This window comes from Micrasema longulum, unplaced genomic scaffold (assembly GCF_059751315.1).
Source record: "Micrasema longulum isolate JH-2025_06_02 unplaced genomic scaffold, ASM5975131v1 h1tg000993l, whole genome shotgun sequence".
Taxonomy (NCBI): domain Eukaryota; kingdom Metazoa; phylum Arthropoda; class Insecta; order Trichoptera; family Brachycentridae; genus Micrasema; species Micrasema longulum.
In genome coordinates, this window is record NW_028278181.1 from 746128 (window position 1) to 769371 (window position 23244).

A 23244-nucleotide genomic window follows, 5' to 3' on the forward strand; every position below is an offset into this window, starting at 1 on the left:
CACAACAGGCCAGGAGGCCTAATTACAGTGGTGAATTACATCACAGAGCACCCAGGCTTGAGAAAAATCACATTTTAATTTTTGTGTTCTCACCGGGAATCGAACCCGAAACCTTCCGTGCGTGAGTCAAGCGTCTTGATAATAGTTATACATGTATGCTGTTGCTAAATTGATACTCTGTTAAGACTTAAATCTATGCTCGTTAATGACGCATTACCTATTTATTTGATTTAAATTATGAATTAGTGTTTAATATGTATCGCTCTACAATTTCTTCTGTGCACTGTAAATTAATTGTTCGATAATATTCATCGTTTATCATGTTTTCGTTAATTTCAACAACCTTGTCTCCGAGAATCAACTTTTCAAACTTTTCAGTACTTTCCATTGTGTCTGCTATATCGCTTATATCCATCAAGATGTTTGGAAATATTATTGAGCTCTCTATTAGGGCCCACAGTCTGTAATCTTCGCAAGAATTTCTGAATGATTTCCACGAAATAACTTGTTCAGCATCGACATCCTTTTGACGTAGAATTGCTACAACTTCTTCATAATAAATCCTCACTAATTCGTCGAAACAATCGTCTCGAAACGTTTTATCGAGATTTAGATAAAGAAATGAAACCACATCGGCTGCTGGAGGACAAACTTGATATGCTTGAAAATCTACTAATACACATTCTTGTGGATTCCCAAACTCATCATATTTGTAAAGGAAGTTATTGTTCCACAGGTCCAAATGTGATACGACATTGCAATATTCTTTAGACGGTAGAAGCTGTTTCCTCCCTCGTACATATAACTGATCCCACTGAGATTTTATTTTATTGTAATAAATAGTATCTTTGCCATAACGTTCGGAAAATCCAACAATCTGAAGTGATTTCCTTGGACGACTATTGTAAAATGAATTATCAGAAAAATAGGCCACCTCCAGCTCTTTGGCGAATTTCTTCTCTAGAACAAATTTAACGCCGTGTATTTTGGATTTTCTGTCGACCAGAAGTAATGATGCAGAGTGTAATTTAGCCAATGTTCTTAAACTAACCAAGGTATGAGCTCTATCTTTGGGCTTTCTTAATTCGTGCATTTTAAAACCCTTTAAATGCAAATCCTCGAAAATCAAATCATTTCCTTGTGCGAAATAACATTTAGGATGCCAAGCTGAAAGTTTTAAGAAAAGCTTAAACTTGAATATCTACCTACTAAAATAATTAAAGATTTAAAAAAACCAAATCTGTTTCTTTGTCAATGTTCTAAAAATTTAATAATAAAATAATAATATATTCTGTTGATGAAAAAATCAAATTAACCATAGAAGGTAAATATCACATACTAAGAATACTGATAAAAATACATTAAATGGACTTAGAAAAATTAATTGTATTTTCAAAATCAATATGGATATTGTAGAGAAATGTTTTCATACATAACTATAAAAAGATTGTACGCCTAGAAAAACGCGACATGTTTGGCATTGATAATTGTGACGCTGTTCTATAGAAATTTTAATGGTTTCAAACAAAGTTCAAAGTAAACATGAATTGTGACGTATTATAGTCCTTAAAATGTAACATGATTAGAATGACAGTTGTCAGAAAAAGTGACGACATAACTTTGTGGTAACGTCAAAGGAGTTATTTATATTGACACACGAAAAATCGTTTGCATCTGGCGTGATAATTTATTTTTTTAATGCAATGCTTGAAACATTAATCAACATTAATTTATAAAATCAGCTTTAAAACTAAAATAAACCTAATTATTAACGAGGTTCTTACAAGGTTACATTATTTTGCAAAAACGTTAAGAGATGGGACAAATTGATCAATGTAAATTGATCGAATAAAAAAATAATTCATTTGATGTTGTTCATGAAAAAAGTATAAATGTCTCATTTTTTGGTGAATAATTGTGTTAAACACACTATAATAGGCTTGTTTTTGGGTTTTTTATATCAATTTTCGGAAACAGAGTTTCATGATTGCATGAAATAACTGATAAAATAGATTTGATCAGTGATCAGTAATTTCCCATCACTAATAAAATTAGTTTGACAGCTGTCATTCTAATCAAGCTATATTTTAAGGACTATAGGGTCGTGACCAATGCAATGACCGTTTCCACGGGAATTCAAAATTATAAAATTAAAAATATTTTTTATGCTAGTAATAAGTAGCAAAAATGTATTTTTTTTACTCAACAGTATTTCATAGACCCTTATTACTTTAAAATTGTTAAAAAAAGTGATATTTCCCTATTATTGACTAGTTAATTAAATATATACAAATACAACATACCTCCTCCAGTTTCAAATTGACTAAAGATTTCATTATAAATAAACAATTCTTTCTCAAAGAGTCCAAATTCCTTATTGAACTCAGCTCTTTTTGCATTTTTCCTTGGTAATGTTTTGAGGAACATCTGTGTGTTACATTCTCTTCCATCCAGAATGTAGGTAATTATTATTTTGAAGTGATCTCCGAGAAATCTAAGCAGACCATCTCCAGCCTTTTGGATGTTACAAGTTTTCACCACAAAATCATTTCTCAATAGAGCTTTTTTTAATGTCAAATTAATGGTATCTAAGCTTATGATTTCTGCACCGAAGTCATCGGACACATCCATCATTGTAAACTAAACTTACTGATTTAAAACTTACGGAATTAAAACTCACTGAAGAGTGGTATAGTTTTACAATGATTTGCTTTATTTATATACAAGTCATTTTATGAAAACATGATGTTTTAATGTGCAGCCTTATACAAAATATTATTGCCTTTATATTGGAGTACAGTGTCAAATCTATTTCCAGTAGTTTTCCATTCCTTGTATTTTATTTCGTAGTAGTTTTCAATTATTTGTATTTTAATTTCTAAAATAATTCTTTAACAATTATGTGTATCAGAGAGCTTGAAACAATAAAAACAGAAGCTCTTTATCCACAGGTAAATTATTTATCTTTCGAACTGTGGAAATTTATTTCTATTCAAATATGTCACGGAGAGTACAGATAAGAATGTGAAAAGGAATATTTATTTCCTTAAAATAAACGTTATCTCTGAAATCTTATTATTACATTATCTTTTATTTTAAAATTTCTGACACTAGTTTTGCACAATAATCTCGTGTGTGAAGTGTGAAAATGGCCGAAATCTCCCTCTCTGATGTAGACATTTCTTTGTTATTAAGAAACTCCAAAGGTAAAAATACCAATGTAGTTTCTTATTCAATAAGCCCTCTCGGAGACGTCCCAATTGGTTTTCTAGGAAATCATTTGCTGCTTAATTTAGAATTTGAAGATGGTGATAAAGAAATCAGAACCAAAAGGTTCTTCGTGAAGACCACACCACAAATAGATCTTAATGCAGAATATGTCGAAAGCATAGGAGCTTTCAAAAAAGAAGTTATTCTATTTGACTCCGTTATCCCAGAACTTTTGAAGGAAACAGCCTTCCTCGAACATGCTTGGGCTCCATTGTGTCATATTGCTAAAGATAACCTTCTGCTTTTCGATGACTTGTCTGAACAAAACTACCAACTGGCGATACAAACTGGATTATTTGACCTTGAACATTGCGTCGCAGTTCTTCGTACTTTAGCAGATTTTCATGCGGCTTCTATTATTTACGAACATAAGCGTGCAAACAAAATCGATCAAATGTTTCCAGAAGCTGTAAAAGAAGTGTGTTATATACTGGAAGAAGGACATGTGCGAAATAAGTGGTTAAAATCTGTCACCGCTGGTTGTGTGTACTTGTGCAGTAAAATCGGACATGCAGAGAAAAGTCATTTACTTCCCGGTATATTTCTAAACTCCATTTCAAATATTGGACCATCCGTCGAGTGGTGTAATGTTCTTTCGCACGGAGATTTGTGGGGGAATAACTTTATGTTCAAATACGATGAGCATAATAATATCCAACATTGCGTTATTGTGGACTATCAACTTGCCAGATATGCACCGTGCGCTCTTGATGTAATGTGTTGCCTTCACCTCATATCCTCCAGGAAGATGAGAGAGAGTCACTTGCCAGATTTAATAAGGAATGTCTACTACGCGAGACTGCGTGATGTTTTAAAACGAGCGGGATTGAATTGCGAAGAAATTTTGCCTTTATTAGATTTTGAAAAAGGATGCGCTAAATACAAACAATTGGCTTTAGTAGAAGCGTGCTGCTATGGTACTATAATTTGGGTACCTGGGAAATTAGCCGCTGAGATTGTTAGTGACCCCGCAAGGTGTATGGAGATTGCTATTGGTGATCGTACATCTCTTTTGAAACGCTCTTACGAAGAGGATGACTTTTTTAGGAATCAAATGACAGACCTTATTGAAGAACTTCTACAGTTATCTACTTAATGATATGTGGAACAGATCCACAATTGCAAACAAACATTTGGGCTTAAAATTAATCTAGAATACTACAATTTGTTTCTTATTTTGTTTTGTCAGCTAATTATATAAATATGTTTGTGCACCTTAGTTACCTACTCATTTATTTATTTTGTGTGTGTTTTTGTGGCATCATATTTTCACATCATAAAAATCTTTCCGTGTTCTTTTAATGTTGACAATTGCAAATTTGTTGTTTTCAGGAAACATTTGTACTTGCTGATTCTTCTTTGGCTCCGTTTTATTAATCTTCTTTTGTCTTTGAGTATAAACGGTTCCATAATACCTTATAGTTAAATAATAAATAAGTTCAATAAAACTGAGAAGGCTTGCTCCTACGAAGAGACCTGTAGTTCCTCCAGTAGATACTGAAATGGTAACAAATAAACACTTATATGTAAACACTGAGAAATAATTTAACTATTAAAATGCTGACCATAAATTTATACTTGCCGACTAAGTCCATTCGACTTCTGACAACGTTCCGTTTGAATCTCTCCGATGGTAAATATTCTACTTGGACTTCTACAAGTGAAATCATGTCTTGTCTTCTATAAAAACAATAATTTTATTTAACGGACAAAAAAACTTATCAACAAAATAATTTTGTTTGGTCGAGAGATATTATTAACTTTAGAGTCTTACGAACTGTCATTGGCTATATAAGTAATCATTTTACACACTGTCATACATACATCATTCTATTGATGTTTTTTGTAGACATTTCTTGATAAAATTTCTTGGTTTAGTTTTACTTTTATTTGATTTTGACCAACTAAACGAAGTTTTATTGGTAATTTTATTTATAGTTTTACCTAAATCGTACACCATTCTGCCTAGATAGGTTTGATAAAAAGCTTTGAGTTTCTACTGTCATGTATATATTGGATTTTTGTAAGTATAAGTCACACGTCCAGTAAATCTGTGCATCTCTGTTAAAATTCCTTTGAAGGTAAAGCTAATACAAAGCTTTTGACATACTCAAAATACTGTTAAATAATTTTGTATTAAATATTTGAGAAAAGTAAATTAAAACACATTTACATTGTTTTATAATCTGTGATTACGCTTATTTCTGATTCTGTACAAGATGGTGGACAGTCACACACCAGGCCTCTTCGCTTTGCCCAAGCGGGCCTGAGGACAGATAGCTCACTGTAGTGCTTGTTGAGACAGACCAAACCTTCCATATTACATTTCTCGTGCTCTCCTGGAATTTCAACCGGAATGGTAAACCCATAATGTAAAGTTTAAAAATAAAAACCTTAAACTATTAATGTTTACTGAGATGTAACACTTTAGCTATAGGATGTTTAAACTGGTAATGGTGTGAGCACTGCCCTCATTGTAATAGTAATGCCAGCAGGAAGAGCAATGTCTACTCAACAGTATCTCTTCGGATAGTGACATCTTTCATATTAGTGAAAAAAAGTTCAGAGAGGATAGCATTCTTTCTCTATAATCGCTGGGTATTTTTATTTTACCATTTTTGTATATTTAAATTTTAGTATTAATTTTTTCGTTTTATGTATGCATTGAAATATTTTGTAATGTACATAAACGTTTATAAAATAAATAATTTGAAATAAATCGAATTCAAATAAATTGAATTCAAATTGAAAATTCTATTAATAAATGGTAAAATGTGAATTCAACCACATCTAATTTTTCATCTAATGGTTTAAGTCCGATTTTATCTTTTTTGTGTGTTACGTCACTTCTGCTGTTGTCCATGTTCAGGAACAGCATACCATTTTTTTTAACATTTGAAAGACTGCTAAAAAATCCATCTGGGGTGCCATTCTGAATCTTCTTGCGAGGGTAGAGAGTGATTAATTCTATCGGCCTCGTGGCGTAGCGGTCAGCGCGTTTGCCTGCCATGCAAGAGGTCTCGAGTTCGCTTCCCGGCATGTTTGATGGGAAATATTTATTTAAAATCAAGTTATGCTGCGATTGGTGTAGCAATGCAGTGCCCTGTGCACCATAACGCGTGGGAAGGAAATGAAGAAGAAATTGTGGATTTTTATTTTTTCCATGCGACTACACTTTGCTTCATATATGGCCTCACTGATGATTAAATATCAAACGACTAAACACTTAGTGAAAAAATACGAATGTTTATTTATCTGAACTTGAAATTTAGAAAGTGGTATGTTTGTAAGCATTTATTATAATTTTCAATAGTGACAATATGCAATGGCGTTTGGATTTAAAAAACCTTTATCTGGTATAACAAGTAATGATTATAACGATCAATTTCAGTAGGTTCCGTCTTCCTTGTAATAACCAAGTTCGACTGAACTTAAATATTATTTCAAAATAATATTAAGTTTTTATTTATTTTTATTATCAATAAAAAATATATTAAAAAAAATACATCACCAAACGGTGCATTGTTATATTAATCTGAACAATTTTTATAATGTTACCTAATGGATATTACCGGCGCAATGACGATGTTTTGCTCAATAATCTATTTTTCACCATTTATAAATATAATAATTTAATTTAGGCCTATTAAAGCAAAATATGACTTCATTGTTAAAAAAAAAAGATATATAAGTCTTGTATTCTATGTAAACTCACGTGGCATCATAGCCACACATGGGTTAACCACTAGATTAGAATTCTAAATGGACTTACTGGTGTTGGGCATGAAGTGATCGGTACAATTGCAAAGGCTTATTTCTGCTTGTTTTCTGCACTGTACGGTGCACGCGCTGCGGGAGTAGAAGGGGTACACCTTCAGCCAGTTCTCATCCACGTAGCGACAGTTGCGCTGGGCCGGCGTAGTCTCTCGAGCGTTTGGGTCATTCTCGATGTTCCTGATGGATATGTGACGCCTAAACAATTGCAATCAATTGTAAGTGAAATGTAAGTAAAAGTCATTTATTTTATAGCTGTTATTCTCGGGTGGACAATGTAATATTTACCGAAAGTTTGCTTGAATTGAAATGAGATACTAAAATCGTATTATTATATTATATTAATATTATTATATAAACCTCTAAATGAAATTTGCTACCAAACTTTAATGTTGAGGTTAAAACTGCTCTCCACCAGAAGGACACTTGCTGACCTCACTCTAATGCACAACGTGATGTGCACCATAATAGATTGCCCAAAATTACTGTCCCTGATAAACTTTCGTGTACCCACAAGGACCACCAGACTTCGACACATGTTCCAGTGTGAGTACAATAGGTCAAACTTTACCCACCATTCTCCCCTCCCCTAGTGAGCATCCACAGAACAGCTAATAATTATGCTGAGCTGTTGGACTTGCTCCACACCACTCCTGCTGCTATCAAATTAGCTATGGTATCCATCAAATGGCCATCTCCTCAATTCTCCCTTTTTTTCTATTCATCTGCACTTTATTTTTTCCCTTTTTCTTTTTTTAGAATAAATTACTTATATTATTGTAATTTTCTATAATACTTAATCTACTTTTGACTGTATATTTTAAGAGCCCTCTGGGCATTTATTAGATAAATAAATTATCCTTGGCCCTACCCGACCGAGTTTCTCCACGGTATGCTTGGCTACAACAGTTTAGAGACTAGAAGGAATGTGTATTTGACTACACACTATTATGGATTGTTGCGCGCTATGATCGATAATTCTGAGATTATAATGAGCTTTGGTTTGTGTGATCCTGATAATTACCTAAGACAGCGTCAGCATAGATTGTTTCAAATTCCGATATACAGGATCAACCTGCCGATGGTTATGCCCGTTGGAAGGGCTACCGCTATGCTGAACAAGATTGCTCTGGATGTTGATCTGTTCCATGAATCTAAAGAAGTTTACCGGAGCAGGATTCTACTACCATTTTGAAAAGAGTCTCTTAATGTATTTTTTGTCTTTTTATAATATGTACGTCTTAATTTTAGTTTGTAATATATGTATTATTTTAAATAAATGAATTGAATTGAAATATATGAAACCCTATTGCCAAATACAAGTTAAAAGGATGCATATCATTTGCATACAATGAAAACTGGCCAATCAGAACTCTTGTTTGTTGGCAAATCAAGATTATAGTTTTTGCATAGATACGAACACTCGTAGCTTTGCTATTTAGTATGCTTTAGGTTTTAAGTTTCTTTACATAGTAAAATGCGTTAGCTAGTTATTTTGTTAGTTTGAAAGTGTTTTGATTTTGTCAATATTTCCTGTAGCTGATGTGTTCATAGACTGACTATCAATATACAATTATCAATTTTGTGCAAATATTTTAGATACCTTTTAGTGAACCTGTTTTTTATTCAGTAAAAAATACTATCCAGCATTAAACCTTGGTAAAAAAATCACCAAATTCGGATTGGCCACTTTTTGCTTTATGTTCATGATACCTTTATGTCCTACACTTTATGTGCCAGTTCAGGAACAATAAAATATTGGAGTTTAAACAACCAATATTTCACATGTACCCTGCCAGGAATCGAACTCAGGACCTCAAGAATGATAGGCGAACGCACCAATCACGAGGCGGACTTGTCTCCACTCGATTTCCTTATTTGGGATTTTTAACTGACAACAGCCATTGAGTCAAAAACACGCATCTAGGGTTCTGGTTTTATTTCGCACACAAACTGTATTTCATTATTTATTTATTCATATGAATTAAGATGGATATTACAAAAAAATAACATATCCCTAACTCTATGAGGCCACTCTATTCATCATCATTATGGACACAGAGATATATAATAGGTACATTAAAATGTTACCCATAATGTTTAATTCAAAATTATTTTTATTTTTATTTATATGACCAATTTTTGTGATGGGAGTTCAGTAATTAGTTTATAGGTAAATATTTTAGTTTTCAAATTTATCTCAAATGTTAGCAAATCTGCCTTGTATTTTATAGTCTACTTGCATCAAAAATACTTGATAAATATACGCAGGTACATTGGTCATATATTTATATTTCGGCTAATGGATAATTTTAAGAAATTGATTAGCAGAATAATAAATAATAATATCTCCTACCGATAACCAACGCCTTCGCCAACAGCAAAATATTCTGACTGTAATGTTGTTAACGTAGGAACTTCTTCTTCTGCCAAAGTGTAAATCTGTAAATAATTATGATTTATTTGTTCACAAATACGGTATTATAATAAAAAATGGTGGCCCCAGTAGTATAAAAGCAATCATGCGTCATAGCAGTGGGTTCCGAGTTCATTTCCTCGTGAGATTGCATTATTTAAATATTATTTTTCTCAAGCCAGAGTATTTTTACTGTGTTTCACAACTGTGATAAGGCTTCTTGGCTGAATGTGCAAAAAATACACTTTAATCAAAAAAATATGTAACAATTAGAATTTGTAGGGTTTGCAGAGAACTGTACATAAGTAAAAAGTGAATTTGTTTATTTTAAATTTTTCAGTTATTTTTACTATGACTTTTTAACTAGATTTTCTTTGCATTATTAGGAATCAAACTCGGGACTTCAAGCTTAGTATGAAAACACATCAACCACTACAATACAAAAGATGGACATCTTCACTCAATTTCCCCTCTCAGGATTTTTATCTGAGAGTAACCATCGAGTGGAAAACACCTGTCCAGGATTCAGGTTGTATTTCGCACACAGAACTGTATTCTTTATTTGACCAGTTTGCCCTGGACATGGGTTGCCAGGTGATAATTTGAAAACAGAGGGGCGATGGGTTTAAAAAGCAAGATTTTCTTTGAAAAACTCAAACTACCACTTTTTGCAGGTAGTTCTTGGTGTTTTTAAATAAATAATTATGAAAGTCTTCAGATGACATGTTTTTAAAATGATATTGTGTAAGAATCAACACTTTCCTGACTCCACACTAAGTCTTTTCCTTTTTTTGCTCTATTTCTATTAATTAGCGAGAAAACTCGTTCAGTTTCGAAGTAACTTCGAATCATAATATTTGTCATCAGGATTACAATCTGATTTCAATTTAAGAAATTAAATCAAGTTACAAAATTGATCATGTAGTTTTACATAGTCAATCTCTTTTCCTCTGACGCTCGAGGACTCAATACACGGAACTAAGTCGACATATTTTTGGGTTTTTGTTTCCTTTTAGCACAGTCATCCACTCAAACATTTGATAACTCCAATAAATTTATCCATTGCTGAAAATAATCTTCACAAGCCTTGTAAAATAAGCAAAAAGAAGCTAAAGTAACTGGCAACCCATTAGGGTACAACCGAGTACGGTACAGACAAAATACATTACTTACCGTAGCTGGAATCAAAACATGAATCGATAACAATCCTAGACCATTTCTCCTATTAAGTATCATTGGCAGTTGTTCTTTTCTTTTGTTCTTCCTGGAAAAAATACAAAGCATCGGTGGAAAAGCTATGTACATATTCATTTAAATGGAAAAAAAACAATCCATTATACGAGTCTACAGGACTTTGCTTAAAATGTTACAAAACCCTCTCACCAGCGCTGAGGTATAATTCAATAGAGATGATGTTTCATAGAGCGATAGGTTCAAATTACGTTCTAAAAATGAGCATTGTCGCATCATTATATGTGAACAAATGTTTTCACATGTCTTTTTGTCGTTCACGTTCACAAAATTTCATTCCATCATCATACTCTATTCACAACACTCTATCCACAAAGCAGAGATCTCGAGGTAACTTTTGATGATAAGCTAACCTTTACACACCATAGAATGACAATTGCTAATAAGGCAATGTCGATGCTGGGCTTTTAATACAATCTCTGTATTGCGCTCAGGTCCGATCACAACTGGAATATGCATTGTCAGTCTGGAGCCTTTTATACAACTGCAACTCTTTTAACTTAGAAAGAGTTCAGTGGACGTTTTTACACTACATACATTTCAAAAAGTGTAAACCTGTAGATGAAATTTGCTACTGAACTTTGATGTCGGAGTTGAGGTTACCATTGATTGCTCTCCACCAAGAAAGACAATTGCTGACCTCACTCTAATGCACAAAATGATATGCACCCTAATAGATTTCCCAAAATAACTGTCCCTGATAAACTTTTGTGTACCCACAAGGACCACCAGACTCCAACACATGCTCCAGTGCGAGTACAATAAGACAAACTTCACCCACCACTCTCCGCTGGCACACATTCACAGAACTGCTATCTGTACTTGCAAATCAAAATGACATCAGAATTTGTTTTTTTTTAGAAATCATTTTTAAAAATCAAGTTTCAGAAAACTGGAAGTCCTTTGAGCATAATTAAAAAAAATCATAACCTAAAAAATATTAAATTTCTGTTATTTATTTGAAATTATGTAATAACTTGTTTATTAAAAATAATACTTTTTGTACACCTGAAAATGCTGTTCAATTTTTAGACTAATATTAATTATGTTAGTTTAATCAACAATAGTTTGAGTATGTCCAAATATTTAGAGACAATGCTGGATTTTGCGGCCACATTAGACACTGTATAATATTTACCATTCTGCTATGTTTTCCAGCCAAAGACAGGTCACGAGCCCAGTAAATACCTAGATTTCCATATTCACTTCTGAAAAGTTTTTTCTCTCTGCTGCAATGAATTTCAATCTTAATTATTCCCTAAGGACTGAAATCCAGCTCTGTCTACTGAAATTTGGAAACACTCAAAATGCTTTAATGTTATTTTCATTTATTTAGTGGGTACTAGGGCTAGGGAAAACGAATTCCCACGCGCACGCGGGCGAGAAATAGCGGGGGGGTGAAGCCCTAAGGCTTCTACGATATTTAGCGGAGTGGACTGTATTTAATTTTAATGAATTATTATCGATATGCGGTATGCAGTGTCAATCGGTCACAACCCCAACAAATGAGATGAATTAGGAATGGAGGCCACTAACCTTATCATCGTCCTTGATGGAATTGCTGTGGTCTGACTGGTCACTTGCGAGCGGCACGAACACGAAGGAAGGCACCAATCTGGAGCTCAACACTGGTGGTTGGTGGAAACAAAGTTTAAGATGCAGCACACGTTCAACAAAATAAATGCATGCTGTACGACATGGGGTCTTAATGTGGCATATGGTCAAAAGTTACTGGTGTAGGAAGTGAACAGTGATTGTGGGTACAATAGATGTAAGAGTTGTGACAATACTTGACCAATGCATACCCACATAATTCGCAACCAGCTACGCTACGGTAAAAATCCTTAAAATACAAAAGATATCAATTTACCCTATGTAATTTTGTTGTTCCGTGTGGATTTTTATCATCGCATGAAATGGGCCATACATTTTGTCAAATTTTGATCATAATTAGAGAGGATATGAACTCACTTTGATTGTATAGAATTGATTATAAAGCAGCCACCTATGTCTGTTTCTATCGGCTCAAAATGTTTGCAACAGTCGAAAGGCCTTCCGTTGTACTCGCAGTTCATGATGGACTGTTTGCAGTTACTCCTGACAGCATCAGAGTAGAAAGTAAAGTTGGCCATAGGGCAGAGAGGATCAACATTGTCCCGGTTGCAGAACTGCAGGGTATAGTAGGACAGACCCTTGAAGTAAGCCAATTCTTTCAACACTTCTTCAAGATCGACGGCATGATCTGGGGTCCAAATCCTAGAAAATATTTTTGGATATTACAATGCTTTTTCACTTACATTTTGTCCTGCAAAACGTAATAATCTGAGATGTTATGAGGAAGTTCAGTGCTACGGGAAATTGGATACAAAAATGTTTTCTTACATGCGGCATTTAATTGTATTGCCAAGTTTTTCAGAAATAAATGCGAAGGTTTTCACGATCACTTTGATTAATATGATTTTTTTTGGGTGATACCGTGTGCATTGGATTTGTTCCGACGTTTCGGCTACCATTGCAGGAGCCATCTTCAGGGTAAACTATGTGTTTTGTCGAAAAAAGTATGTGTTTATGTAATAGTAATTTTTGTCCCGTGTCGCAGTCGGCAGTAGGCACATTTCTATTTGTCTTTGTATCTAGTGCTGGGAACCATGTTGAGTTTAATTTAAGCCTATCGTCTTTGTTTATGTTATTTGGGTGGCTGTGTATTTCAATTGCCTCTGTTATTATTCGTGCACTGTAATGACTGGATTTATGTTAAAATTTTGGCTCGAAAGCGAAAAAATGTCCGGTGTCTTAAAATAGTTTCGCTATTGCAGATTTGTCAGGGTGCCCAAGTTTACACGTTATTTTGTGTTCGTCAATCCTTTTCTTTGCTGTGCGCCCTGTTTGTCCTATGTATACTTTTTCACATCCTTGGCAATTTAGTTTATAAACAGCTTCCGTTTCCAGGGGATTCTTATATTTTAGGTTTCATTTCTCAGAAATGTATGAAAAGTTTTATAAAAATGACTAATGAAAACGGACTACTTTGATTAACATTATTGTCACGAGTTCTTGCCAATCAACCAATCAACTACAGCGCTGTTATGTGTTGTACTATCCGGTTTCCTGGAAGCCAACTCACCAGTCGGGACAATTCACCAACAACAACTAGTGACATCACGGGTGGAGTAATTCCAAAATTACTAAACTTCAAAAGGTCATAGCGATGATAATACGGTAAATAAAAATATAAATTAAAATTTTTTGGCTCTGTTTAATAATAAATTAACAAATAAAATATAAAATATAGCACTGAACTTCCTCTTTGTGTCATCATCATCACAATTTCCCTATACATCAAATGCAGAGTATCTAAATCACCTGTTACATATAGGTAAGGTGATCAGTGTTACGCTCCTGGAACCAACTTTAAAAACAATATTTCACTAGCATCCGGACAGGAATAGAACCTTGAACCTTAAGCGTGGTAGGCGAACGTCTTATTTTAAATAAGAATTTTCGCCCATCTGTTTTGCCTTACGGATAATGCTATTTTAATCAGATGAGTTTGGAAAGTGGGGCCCCAAACGCGTATGCCGTATTGAGGTGTGCATTTTTATAATAGTAGTTATCCTACTCAACGGAGACCCTATGGCCTTCTTCTGTAACTAATTCGTTTCGTAAATTCATTCGTATCGTATGAGATTCCTTTCGAGAGAGACGAACGAACGAACTTACGAAACGAAATTGTAACAGAATAAGCCTGCTGTTGTACTCAATGAAACAACACTGCAGCGTTTTGTCGGGAAATTAAAATGAATAAAAATTAGAAGTCGCTCGTAATTTGAATGCGGGTAAGAAATTTGGGACTTAATGCAAGGTACTTTAAAAACTTTTTTGAACGGTTCTATAGAGTTTTTGTGGTTTATATCGTGGACTCCATACGCGTGATGGCACGAGGCATGCTCAAGATTAGTACGAACCAAACTCATATTTATTCAAGTTTGTTAGTAGAGTACACAGCCATAATATGAGTGTACGGTTTTTTCAGAGGTTTGGTTACTCTTTTAAGGAATATTAGTAACTGAGGTGACTTACAAGTTATATGATATATGTGATGTTTGAATTTTAGTATGCCTTTATAAATCGTAGGGTTTTGTGAAGTAATACATAAATGACTTTAGAGTTACAGACTTACGTGTCGGAGGCATTGTACACTCTGTCGAGATTATCATTCTCACATATGGCGATGGCGGGGAAGTTTGTGTCCCAATCCTTGTAGGCTGTTTCCATTACAAAGGAGATGGCGTTGTTCTGAAAGGCATCCCACGAAGCGGCTATCAACATGATGGAGCTGTACCACGACAGTAGCACACATACTAACCAGAACAACCTAAAGTTACAAAATATTCATTTATTTATTTATGTTTGGATAATTTATACAGCGCCATTTTTGTAAAAATTACCTCAAAGGGCGCTGTACAATAAATAAATATCCCAGCACGCCTTGCAGCTACAGGTCATATGGACGGTTGGGATTTTAGTTCCTCATCTCCAATTATGATATATAGGAGCTAGATTACAGCACGTCTTGCAGCTACAGAGCGCATGGACAGTAAGAAATCTAGCCCCTATTCAATTATTATATTACTTTTTTTATTTGATAATGAAGTTTAGAGTTTAAATTATATTAAAAAAAACGAAATAAAAAGCAAATTTATAAAAATAGAAGTTAGATAACAACAAGTCTTGCAGTTACTGAGCGAATGGACGGATGAAATTTTAGACCCCATTTACTAAATTTAGAAATTTTAGAGTTGATTACATTTACATAATATGATAAATATAATATGATAGCTAGCATCACAAAAAGTCTTGCAGCTACAAAACACATCGACGAGTGGAATTTCAACAACATAAGAATGATTTTAAAAAGTTAACAATAAAAAAAATATAAAAAAACAGAATAATAATACATCGAGCAAAGAACTAGTAAGTATGGCAATATTGTAACAGCAAAAAAAGTAAAATATAAAAAACTTAACAAAGATAGCATTCCTCAACTTATTATTAAGGTTAACAAGATGATAGACGATACTCGAACTCGAGGGTCCTTGTTTTATTTTGGTATGCAGTTTACAGGATCTATTGTCCTTTTCCTAGTAAATAACTGTAAAAACATTTGGTTCACATTTAGCTGTTCTCTCGTAGATGATAATAGGTGCGGAGTGTAGGTACCAAGGGATCTATCTGCTTCTTGTCAATTTTGTTTGTTATTATTAGACGCATGTTTCCCGTTAAAATTTTCTGATTATTATTATTTTAATTTTGTAATGTATCCAAAATAAAACAAGTTTATTGGATTATAATTCTACTTTATTTTGTATAAAATATACAAAGTGTATATTGTGACGCGTTTCGTCTTGTTAGGACATTTTCAAACAAACTAACTTAAATATTTACAAAGTTTCTTTATATACTAAAAATAATTGCTATTTTATGTTTGTGGATTTCTATACAAGCCAAAATAAGTAGAGTAATTAAAATTCAATTAGGGTATACTGAGTATATTAGAGGAATATTTTGGTTATATTGGGGAAAAACCTTCCATTATTTAAAATGATTATTTTACTCTGATTAAAATGTCAAATAAACTTGTGTATTACTTTTGATATTTGAGTAATTTTACGTGATACAGGAAAAAAAGGTGTCATTTGTATTTTTTAATCAACGTAGATAGGTAGCACTATATTATACAGAAATGGTTTAATAATAAATTGTTAAATTTCGGCACTTGATCTTCACAAATAAACACATTTTTAAACAGTTTTAACAGAAGCACAGTTATAAAATCACGAGTTTGTAGCGTTTAAATATATTTTGGTTAGAACAAAGCGTTGAATATAATAACGTGTATAAAACAATGCTTTAAATGAATTATCTTTCTTCTCACTCTTTGTTTATAGCATGTCCACACTTCCACCTTAGCGACTTAACTCAATGTTACTCAATGTTAACAATTAAAATCATATTTTTTTATTTTTAACTAAAGTTGCCGAGAGGAACTATATTAGGTACCGGGTTACTGAGGAAGCAAACTTTTATACAAATTTTCGTAAAGAAAAATCGGTTTAATTTCATAGACTTTTATCTCATTGTAATCGGATCGAACCGGCGCTATTGTCGGTAATAATAATTGACGCGATAAATATTTCACGCCACGATTGTTTATCATTTTAGCGATTCCTTTTTTTAATATATGGCTACATGACCACGATAAACCAATCTTTCCAACGCGCTTGCACGAGTTTATTATCGTTGTCCAGATCCACTGTGATCGGTCAAGTTGATAAGGACTTTTGATCGACGTCGCATAGGTTAGGTAACACTTACTGTTGCATGGATTAGGTAACACTTATGGAACGGCTGCAGACATTCTGTCCAGTTCTTTACTATCTTATAAGTCCACAATATCAAGTTTATTTGTAGCTGCTCGTCAAACTATTATTGACAATTCAACTCCATAAATTAAAAAAATACTTACTTGTTTATTTTTATTACCTTATACTTGTTTTTTATTTTTTACTATTATATCAAATTGCATTGTAGTATTGGCAAATACGCATTTCATATATACATATTTTTATTTCTTCTTTTTTCGCGATAATATATGCTTGCTTGTTTATTGATTTAACTTAAATTTGTCTTTCTTGCTTACCGTAACACTTTATTTACTGTGTTTGCTTTACATAATTAATTTCATAAGCTTATATATTTGCATTTTTTGTTTATATGCTTACGGTTTTTTTTTGCCTACCTTTGTTATTATTGTTTTTTTTTTAAACTTTGTAAAACTTTTTATTAAATCGTAAATAAATAAAAATAAAAATAAAAATAAATAAATAAATAAACTTTTTTTATTTATATCCCTACAGAGATGAGGTAGAATTTTTCTCAAATTCAGGATTATGGATATTCGAGCGTTTACAGGGCTTATGACCTGTCATTGGCTGGGTTAAGTGGCCACTTTAAGTACTACAACATTCCCCATTCCGCTTATTAGCGAATATCCACACCGGTAACATTCATCTCTGTAGGGATATAAATAAAAATATATACCTACTCCCCCTTGGGAGAAAATCCAGATTTGTACAAGTACACGTACCAAAAATAATGTTGTGAAATAAATAAACATTTGTGATTGAGCTCCTGGGATCCCTATAATGAGAAGTCAACCTAGTTTGTTATATTCAATATTGTGTAAAGTGTAATCGATATTTTTAATAAAAAATGAGAATATTTGTTTAAAAATTTGAAGTTCCTTCGTCAGTAACATCTATTTAATAGAACACGTTTTAAACAAAAACTAATAAACACACATTCTCGAATAGAAAAATCGATTTTACTTTCTAGACAATTTGATATAACTGTTAAATTTCCATTGCAATCGGGGTTCTGGGCCCTGGTCAGAAAGTTTATTGTAAGTTCTTAGTAAATTATTTATGAATACTTTTTATGAACTTTTACTCCTTATCAAATTATTTTCAACTTACGAAATACATTTTTAGGAAATTCCAATATTTCTTTTATATTCATGTATAAATTTAAAATCGTCATCATCCCATTATTTTCACTTAATACATTATATGTTTTTATATATTAATAGTTATATCATTAGAATCGTAAAAACACGCCCAAATTTTTTGGAAAAAAAGACGTTGACTGGTCGACTGAACTCAACTGCTGGGTGTTACCACGCCCTGAGATCTCTTTATAGGCCGCGTTCCTTTGTAATTCATTTCTTCATGGTAGGGACGATGTGAATGTTCTGCAGAACGATGCTCCCGATTTATGTGCAAGAGTTGCATATATGTTGTATTGGAAAAAATACATCAAATAAAAAAATGATGACATTGCTTTCTTCAGTCATCGCACTATTTCAGGTGAAGCATCTGTGTGTCATCGATTATGGACTATGACCCCACATGGCCATTTTTTCACAAATTAAAAAATGAGCACCAAAAGTAAACAAATTAATGGGAAAGGTTATTTTATTTTGGTAATGTATCCAAAATAAAACAAGTTTATTGGATTGTAATTCTACTCTATTTTTTATAAAATATACAAAGGGTATATTGTGACGCGTTTCGTCTTGTTAGGACATTTTCAAACAAACTAACTTTAAACATGAATGAAACCTGTGTAAAACACCAATGTAGAATTTTAACAATAATTTTCAAAATAAACCTGTATAAATGAAATCAATATTTTTATAATTATTACATTAATTTTAAAGTCATACCCTTACAGAGGTTTTTAAATAATGGAAGGTTTTTCCCCAATATAACCAAAATATTCCTCTAATATACTCAGTATACCCTAATTGAATTTTAATTACTCTACTTATTTTGGTTTGTATAGAAATCCACAAACATAAAATAGCAATTATTTTTAGTATATAAAGAAACTTTGTAAATATTTAAGTTAGTTTGTTTGAAAATGTCCTAACAAGACGAAACGCGTCACAATATACCCTTTGTATATTTTATAAAAAATAAAGTAGAATTACAATCTAATAAACTTGTTTTATTTTGGATACATTACCAAATTAAATATGGAATTCTACCAATTGTCTGCATACACAATAAAATAGGGAAAGGTTATAGTAAAATTCACTTTGCTAGTGTTTGCTTTTACGTAACAAATATTATTTATTTGATCACAAGCTTTTGAAAAATAATGTCTTGACATATTACTTGTACTATACATACATACTTCTTACTACTACATACTACTTGTCTACTTGTAGACGAAAGTCAGCATTTTCAATCGAGGAAATAAAAGCAGCGTACGGTGGAGACACTAAACATGGTTGACGTAAAATATTTACTTTAAAAGGGGTTTTTACACTAGAACATTTCATAGTCCCAGGACCGGTACATGAAGCGTAAGACTGGCCATCTTACCTGCAGGTCATAAAACATATATGTGATCGCGATACGCTGCGATTGGTGAACCAATGCAGTGCCCTATCACCATTAGGTGCGGAAAGGGAATGATGATAAAAGAATTACAAAACAATAAAAATGAAAAATCTTGTAACTTCTAATTAAAGTCGACAAATCACAAAATCAGTCTAGTTTTTATTTTTTACTCAAGACAATGACTGTGCATACGATAACTTATTATTTCAATGTACAACAAGCCAGTATCTCTAATTACACCCGAGTACAGCTGAACGGAACCCGACATATCTCGACCGCAGGCTGACCTGAAGTTTCGGCCGAAACTAAAACCGCTGCCAAAACGAATTTTACTGCCAGAAACTGGCTGAAATCGAAACCGAAACTTCAGTTGGTCACAATCATTTTTAGGGTTAGTGATTTGTGCCTGAACGGCGACGATATTATAGTCCCCTGATGCGTACGACTGATTATTTTACCCTAACGTTTTTTACAACCGATCGCGGACACGCTACAAATGGAGTACCAATGTAGTGCCATATGCACCACCGAATGTGATCAAGAGAATGATGATGATTAAAATAAATTAACTAAGCCATCTCTATTGTTATTGTCTGTACTAACCTCTCTGTCCAATGCAATTTATCGTCCGCTATAAACCGCAGTCCATGAAATGAAGAATTGAGCAAATAGTCTTTGAAGACAGTTTTAGGACCTAGCCGCATTGTGAAAATGACAGTGTGTCTTATTTGACGCCAAAGAGTCATAAATTATAATATTTTATGCGCATTGCACATTGGCAATCTAGGTATGTTTATTTTACTAGGGTGACACCATAGACGCATGCACAGTGATATGTTATTTCCGCAATAAATGCATCTCAGTTTTAAAAATATTGCTTTGCCCTCAATAATTTGAGAAAAAAAAATAGCAAATCACAGTACATAAGAAGATATCTACGTGAGAAAGAGATGAAAGGAAGGTAGCTTCCTACGAATTGAAATGCGATCTATTACGTGTTTATTTAACTAAACGTCATCGGGTAATTCTGCTTCTGTGTTCATGTTTACATATTTTTGCATAAAATATGGCACCCTAGGTATAAAATAAATTATGATAACTTACTTCTCTTATTAAACTTAATTGAATTTAACTAAATTCATGATCAGAGAAATGCAACTGACCTAATTGCTTATTTGATTTATTTTAATGGCAATTTCTTCCAACATACGTAAAAAAAAAATTACAACATGGAACACGTTTATATAAATTAAACGTCCACATTGATTTTCAATGGGAAAACAGAATAAAGAAAGAGGAAAAGAGAACTGTTTTTTTTCTTTATTAGGGCCTTCTACGAAAACATGATAACATCGGCCAAAAACAAGTTACAACAATTTACAATAAACACAAGAACAACACAAACAGAAATGAATAACAATATAGATACAAACAACAGACAACAAAAATATAAGTACAAGAATAACATCAAAATATTAACTGTAATAATAAACATATAAGTAAACTAACAAAATTTCAACATAAATTGAAATAGGCACACACAGAAAAACCCACCAAAACCTGATAGCGCCTATTTAACAGAAAAGAGAAACTTACAGTAAAATATTAGAAGGAAGATAGAACTTAATAACTAGAAAAATTACAACAAAATAATCAAAATATTGACAAACATAATCTTATATTCATGATAAATTTAACTATTAAAATAAAAAATAAACATAAACGCCAGGGAGTAATAACGATACTGAGAGCCATACCCACGCATGCCTACTTTACAAGGCATCAGGGCCCCGATTACAATGGGAAGTTAACTGAGTTATCTTCGACTGCCTATAAAGAAACTCGTTATTTTTGTGTGAAAATGAGTATATTTGCATGAACATTTAAAATATCTTCGCCGGTAACCTATTATTGAACATGTTTAAAAGAAAAAAATGCATGCATATTCTGCTTTTCATTCAGAAAACTTAATTTAACTTTATGGACAAAATTAAAGATAAATATTAACTTCCCATGTAATCGGGGCCCAGGTTCTCGACGTTCACTGCTGACTGTTCGTCGGCAGTTTATGTCAGAACTTCGGGACAAAAACCTGACTTGGGGACGCAAAGATGCACGGAAATTTCTTTGTGGATCCCATATGCTCCGACTAGAGAGCGGACATGGAATGATGATGTAAAAAGAGATATTTGGTAGATTTAACTAACGTCTTTGCACCACCAAGAACGATATAACAATACAGGTGACAAATAAGAACACATAGTTATTTAATTTATTTCATTTCACAATATTTTATTAGTGTAGTGTCATCTAAAGCGTAATCTGTGGTTACAGACAAATACGTCACGTCTACATTGCATAATTCATAAATATTTGATATATTACGTCATTAGTACAGAGCCATTTAATTATTGCGTGGAGCATAACCTGAACCTGATACACGTAACAAGAGACACTCATTATCGATGCATAGCCATACTTTGTACTTGACTTGTACTTCACGCCAACTTTGAATAAGACTATATTTTGTAACAAAAAATAACAAGGTACTTTTTCAAATCGATTAAAAATAATTTGAGCACCGGCCGAATACACATAGAATTTATCCTGTGCCCGGCCCATTTTTGTAAAATTTCATGCTTTATGCACCCTTCACAAGGGTTTCTAAAACATTTCATAATGAGGAACTTCAGCCCTACGGGAAATTTGATACAAAAAATGTTTTCTTACGCGGGGTAAAAATTAGAGCATTAAATTGTACTGCAAAGTTTCTTGAAAATGTAGAGAAAAAATAATAAAAAATATTTTGATAAAAACGCACTACTTTAAATGACGTCACTGGTTTATGTGAATCAGCCTATGATCTGAGAGCTATGGAAGATTTCCGGTCTGCTTGTCGCTTCTGGACCAATGGGAAGAACTGAATGAGAATAAGCGGAAATGAACCTCTGACGTTACACGCGGAGTTATTTCAGAAATACAAAACTTTGAAAAATCGTAGCGCCGATAATACGATATATAAAAATTTAAAAAAATAATTTTTGACTTAGTTTAACAGTCTTTTAACAAATAAAAAAATTGAAACCACTGAACTTCCTCATTATGAAAATACTGGGTTAAATCAATTTTAACTTCGCACATTTATTTGAAACAATTTTAGTAAGTCATTTTTGTATGATAGTTTTGACAACATTGGACTTTATGGAGAACTACATTGGAATGTTCGCACATATACAGGGCCTCACTCCTTTTTTTGTGCTTTGTATCCCGGAGCCGTGTAAACACGTGATTATAATAACCACGCGTTGTGTCCCGGTCCCGTGTTTTCACGTAGTTTACCAGCAGCGAAAAAGCACTAATAAAAGTCACTAGATGTCAATAAAATGCACTTTTTTAAACAGCTGGTAAATCACGTGAAAACGCGGGACCGGGACACAACGCGTGGTCATATAATCACGTGTTTTTTTTTTTCTTTTCTCATATGGGAGTTGCTTTATTATTTACCTTGCTTATACTATACAAGGTTTATATTTCAAAAAGTGGATTTTTCTGCAATTAAATGTCTTA

At 33.0% G+C, this 23244-nt stretch overlaps 3 protein-coding genes across 3 annotated transcripts; 1 reads left to right on the plus strand and 2 right to left on the minus strand.

Annotated features, from left to right (window-relative positions):
• Positions 1-82: 82 nt before the first annotated feature.
• LOC148277713 (uncharacterized) lies at positions 83-2778 on the minus strand. The gene is made up of 2 exons (XM_088232539.1): positions 2304-2778; positions 83-1167 (listed from the first exon to the last, which is right to left on the minus strand). Exons 1-2 carry the CDS (start codon positions 2632-2634, stop codon positions 236-238), a joined length of 1263 nt encoding a protein of 420 aa, XP_088088665.1. The 5' UTR covers positions 2635-2778; the 3' UTR covers positions 83-235.
• ppk13 (pickpocket 13) lies at positions 2693-20381 on the minus strand. Its single transcript, XM_088232513.1, has 9 exons — positions 20281-20381; positions 14892-15086; positions 12683-12967; positions 10634-10724; positions 9401-9486; positions 7043-7242; positions 5444-5609; positions 4853-4950; positions 2693-4767 (listed from the first exon to the last, which is right to left on the minus strand). The coding sequence occupies exons 1-9, from the start codon at positions 20379-20381 to the stop codon at positions 4532-4534; spliced, it is 1458 nt and encodes a 485-aa protein (XP_088088639.1). The 3' UTR covers positions 2693-4531.
• Positions 3149-4366, plus strand: LOC148277715 (uncharacterized). Its single transcript, XM_088232541.1, has one exon. It carries the CDS (start codon positions 3149-3151, stop codon positions 4364-4366), a length of 1218 nt encoding a protein of 405 aa, XP_088088667.1.
• Positions 20382-23244: the final 2863 nt, after the last annotated feature.

Bases quoted from the DNA above. Each gene is read 5' to 3' on its own strand.
- LOC148277715 (XM_088232541.1), top strand. From the start codon at position 3,149: ATGGCCGAAATCTCCCTCTCTGATGTAGACATTTCTTTGTTATTAAGA.
- ppk13 (XM_088232513.1), bottom strand. From the start codon at position 20,381: ATGCGGCTAGGTCCTAAAACTGTCTTCAAAGACTATTTGCTCAATTCT. The intron at 7,243-9,400 runs GTAGGAGATATT...GCAATTGTTTAG, and splicing joins GGCGAAGGCGTTGGTTATCG to GCGTCACATATCCATCAGGA. The intron at 4,951-5,443 runs GTAAATGTGTTT...TTGTTTTTATAG, and splicing joins ATCACAGATTATAAAACAAT to AAGACAAGACATGATTTCAC.
- LOC148277713 (XM_088232539.1), bottom strand. From the start codon at position 2,634: ATGATGGATGTGTCCGATGACTTCGGTGCAGAAATCATAAGCTTAGAT. The intron at 1,168-2,303 runs GTATGTTGTATT...TAAAACTTTCAG, and splicing joins TCAATTTGAAACTGGAGGAG to CTTGGCATCCTAAATGTTAT.